At 32.6% G+C, this 4,524-nt stretch overlaps 1 protein-coding gene across 1 annotated transcript; it reads right to left on the bottom strand.

Annotated features, from left to right (window-relative positions):
- Window positions 1-2,784: 2,784 nt before the first annotated feature.
- LOC112775225 (agglutinin-2) lies at window positions 2,785-4,008 on the bottom strand. Its single transcript, XM_025818719.3, has one exon. The coding sequence runs from the start codon at window positions 3,934-3,936 to the stop codon at window positions 3,028-3,030; it is 909 nt and encodes a 302-aa protein (XP_025674504.1). The 5' UTR covers window positions 3,937-4,008; the 3' UTR covers window positions 2,785-3,027.
- Window positions 4,009-4,524: the final 516 nt, after the last annotated feature.

The raw sequence follows: 4,524 nt of genomic DNA on the forward strand, positions 1-4,524 counted from the left end.
TTTCAGCCTCTGAATCATATTTTTGCTTAGGTCCCTCAATTTCAGCCAAAAAATACCTGAAATCACAAAAAAACTCACAAACTCATAGTAAAGTCTAAAAATGTGATTTTTATTTAAAAATTAATAAAAATATAATAAAAACTAACTAAAACATACTAAAAACTACCTAAAAACAATGTCAAAAAGCGTATAAATTATCCGCTCATCAGTCATCAACATAATATTCAATCTTACAGTTGAATATTGCTCATTTAGTCCCCTTAATACTCTCATTATTTGGTCTTCATCTCTAAATTCTCGCATCCTGGATAATCCACAAGAGCATGTATCTGAACAATTCACACACTCAGGGATAATTCTAAAATTGTTTAGTTCCTCCAAAATCTGCTTGAGCTTACTGAAATAGGCTATGATGTTTAGATCACCTTGCCTAATGGCAAATAGCTCCTTTTGCAGTTCAACAACTCTAAATCGGTCTTCTTGGTAGTATCTGTGTTTCAAATCTCTCTATAGATCAACAGCAACTCTATTCCACATCACACTTCATAAGATTTCAGGACTCAGTGAAATGTTTATCCAAGAAACAACAAGTGTTACATCTTTTCCATGCCTTAAACTCTGGACTATCTATATCTGGTTTGTTAATTGTTCCGTCTATGAATTTCAGTTTATTCTTTAATTTTAGGGCCAAATGCATTATATGGCTCCAACTACCATAGTTATTAGGAGTTAAGACTACAGGCATGATTGGTGCACCTGGATTCTCACCAGGATGAACGAAATAAGGACTGGTTAGATCTTACATTGGATTCATATTGCTTCTTGCTATTTGTGATTGTAGGTAGGGGTAGCAAGTGGGGAAGTCCGTCCCACCCCACCTAGTGAGGCAGTCCTAGAATTCTACCCCGTCAAAGCTCCTCTTTTTTTACTATTAACTACTAAATAATATATATAATTTCACAACCATATTAATAAATTTATAATTTTTAAAGGCATAAAAAAAATCATATTTTTATATTCACAAACATTAAAATCTTTGTAATTATAAATATCTAATAAACATAATTATAAACCAAGTTTTCATCCAAAATATAATTATAAATATTCTTTCCAAAGCAAAATAAACATAATCCAAAACATAATTATAAATATTGTCTCCAAAACAACATAAACATAATCCAAAATACTCAATTTTCATCTTCATACTCTTATAAGTTGGGTTGGGGAAAGTTAGGTTTTGGCCAAAAAAATTACAAAAATATCCCCTTACCAAAAAAACTTAAGCCCGGCGGGGAAGCCCGCCCCGCCCCGCCCCGCCAAAATCTGCGGTTTAAGCAGAGTGGGTTAGGCGGGCTTTTGTTCTTTGGCGGTCCCAATTTTTCAACCCGACCCGCCTTTTTTGACAGGTTACACAGGCCGGACCGACGAGTTTAGGCCGTTTACCACCCCTAATTGTAGGTTTGCAAGTTAATTCAAGAGACATGTGAGTTAATTCACATGCACTTGCACTAGATTGTTTTGATTGTTCGAATTGCCATCTGAGGAACGATTCGTCATGTTGATGAGTCTCAAATCAAAGGTCTTGAATTTTTTCACTTTAACTCATTGATTGGAACATTATTACTGTAATTAATGGAATTCAGTAAAGTGAATAAGCTCTCATCAAACTTTATTGTATAAGTTTAAGAGAAAAAGAAGAAAAAGGAAACAAAATTGTGAGTGAATTTAACAAAAAATTAGGAAAAACGAAGAACAAAATTAGAAAAACTAGAAGATTGAAGATCTGTGCAACAGTTTTTATTCAAACTCTAATCTTATTTGCTATCCACGCTCATTACACTATGTAAAAAATCATGCTCTTAGCAAAATTAGAACAAAAAATTTGCAGAGAAGAGAAGCAATTCAAAAAATTTCATCGTGATTTCTCACTCCAATGAAAAAAAAAAAAAGAAAAATCTGATATCAATACAATGTTTTGTGCCTTATATACTTATGTTACAAATATTCTCAACCACAAGTTAAATAACTACTTTAATAAACTCTTTCCTATTCTAAAACCTTCTAACTACTTGCTTTGACTAAACTAACTGCAATCAACAAAAAATGAATTGAGTTGAATTAACATATTTAATTTACTTAGCTAAACTATTTTACTGCTACTGTTATTTTATTGCTTGTAGACTCTAGATTAGGTTACATAAATATCTTTTAGGAAACATTTCAAGGGCACTTGGGAGTACCGATACACTAATTATTTTAATCGTTGATTTCAATTAATATATATTATATATATTTTTTATAATTTAGATCAACGGTTAAAACAACTGGAACACCGGTATTTTCGGTACACTTGAAATATTTTCTATCTTTTAAACTATTATAATAGTCATATAAAGTGATTAGAAGAGTGGACAAATTAGATTGAGAAGTTTCTTTCTTATTACATCAATAAATTGGATAAAAAATAAAGTAATTTTTTTTATTTAATTTTAATATATTTCTGTTTTAATTTCAATAATTTTTTTATTCAATTTTAATTTATATCTTTTGTTTATCTTTCTTTTTTCCTTATCAAATTCAATTAAAAAATTAAAAACTTAATTATAAATTAATTAAAAATTTAATAAAATTATAAAATATTAATAAAATAATTAAACCCTAATTAAAAATGATTTTTTGTGTTCATTCTTTGCGTACTTATTTGCAAGGGACAATTTAAACTTCAAGATGGAGAACAGATCAGAGGAGGGTAGGTGAAGTGAAAATCAAAGCGGAATGAACATATACATCAACCACTGACAACACTTTATTCATTTTTCACATGACCCACGCGAGCTACATCCAAAAAAAAAAGCAATAATGCAAGAAAGAAAATATCGTCAGAAATTCTTTTCCCTTCTAAGAAACTAGGATAGCCATTGGATCGAACAAAAAGGTACAACTCACTCCCCATCGCTCAAATCCAACCGTTAAATTCTGACATTTTGTCCTGGAAAAGAAAATAAAAACTAAAGTGGGTGATATCTCTCAAGCTGAGAAAAGTGAAGCATGTGTAGCCTCTGGAGCTTGTAGAGGTTGGTTGAGTTGGGCAGTGGTGGTCAAGGCAGAGACATTGTGCAACCAAGAACTGAAGCTCCACGAGATGAGGTCGTGGTTCTCGACGGCGCTGTCGCCGGTGGAGGCGGAGAACCCTACTTTCACATACTCCGGCAGGCCGTTTAATTCCACGGAAGAAGACACCTCATAAGGGATGTCACTTCCGTAAGAAGAAGTAACATAGAGTAACTTGTTGAAAGGATTGTACTCAACTTTTACAGTGAGGATCTCACCATTTTTTCTATCCCATGGAATCGCAGCCCTAGATCTAGTGGTGTTGACGTTGATTCCGATGTGCTTGTAAGTAGGGTCCCACCTTCCATCGACGTAGTTATCAAACTCCACGAAGATGATGGGGTTAGGACTGTTTGGATAGTCAACGGTGGAAGGCAAGGTGTTGTTGCCGAAAAGGCCGAAGTAACCGCCGTCGGAGTCGTTGGGAATGGGGGTCTTGGAGATGCTGGCGGGGGCAATGAAGAAGGTGAGGCCGTCGCCGGCGATCTCCCTTGTGGGGGAAGTGAGGCGGATCTTGAAGGTGGTTTCGATGGTGGAGAATTGAGGAGGGGTTTGTTTGCTGTTCCAGAGATGAATGAGGGAGGAGTGGATGACTCTTCCGACGCTGTTCTTGAGAGGGTTGCCGTTGGTGGGGTTTGTTTTGGTGAGTTGGATGTAGTTTGATGAGAGCTTTGCATCGCCCTGGAAGATGAGGCTTTTAATGTTCGTGGAGTCGAATTTGGAGAAGGTGAACTCGGTGAAGTTGTCTTGTGAGTGTGCCCTGGAGAGGAGTGTGAGGAAGATGGTTATGGCGGAAAGGAGAGAGAGAAGGTGGGGAGAAGCCATGGTGATATTATTTTGGTACAAAAGAAAGTTTGGTTTTGGTGCTAAGATTAGTGCTACTCTCCGTATATTTATAAGTCAAGAATCAAATCTGTCAAATACTTTATAAATTAGTAAAATAGGTTAAATTATCTAACAAATTTTAACTAATAATTTGGTATAAAATAACTGTATATGTATATTGATAATAATATAAAATTATTTTATATAATTTAATATTTGTAATTTTATATATATAATATTTAGAATTATATTTTATTATATTTAAAATTATTTATTTAATGGCAATTGATTAACACAACCTAAAAAAATTAAACTACTTTAAATTGGTTTTTATTCTTTTTTAAGTATTTTTGTTTTGAGTAGATACTTTAGTAAAAATTCTTTAATTGTTTTTATGTAAAGATATTTTATTTTAATAATTAAATAGTAAATTATAAGATTCGATTTTAATATATTATAGTAATATTATTTTTAAGTAAAATGTAACTAAATAAATAAATTATATTTTAAATAAAAAATTTTATAAAAAAATATTTTTAATATCTTCATCACAGTAAATGTGTTTTGTTATTTGTTAGTTTTATATTA

The sequence above is a fragment of the Arachis hypogaea genome, chromosome 19 (assembly GCF_003086295.3).
Source record: "Arachis hypogaea cultivar Tifrunner chromosome 19, arahy.Tifrunner.gnm2.J5K5, whole genome shotgun sequence".
Taxonomy (NCBI): domain Eukaryota; kingdom Viridiplantae; phylum Streptophyta; class Magnoliopsida; order Fabales; family Fabaceae; genus Arachis; species Arachis hypogaea.

Excerpts from the sequence above, each read along its gene's own strand:
- LOC112775225 (XM_025818719.3), bottom strand. The coding sequence starts at position 3,936 with ATGGCTTCTCCCCACCTTCTCTCTCTCCTTTCCGCCATAACCATCTTC.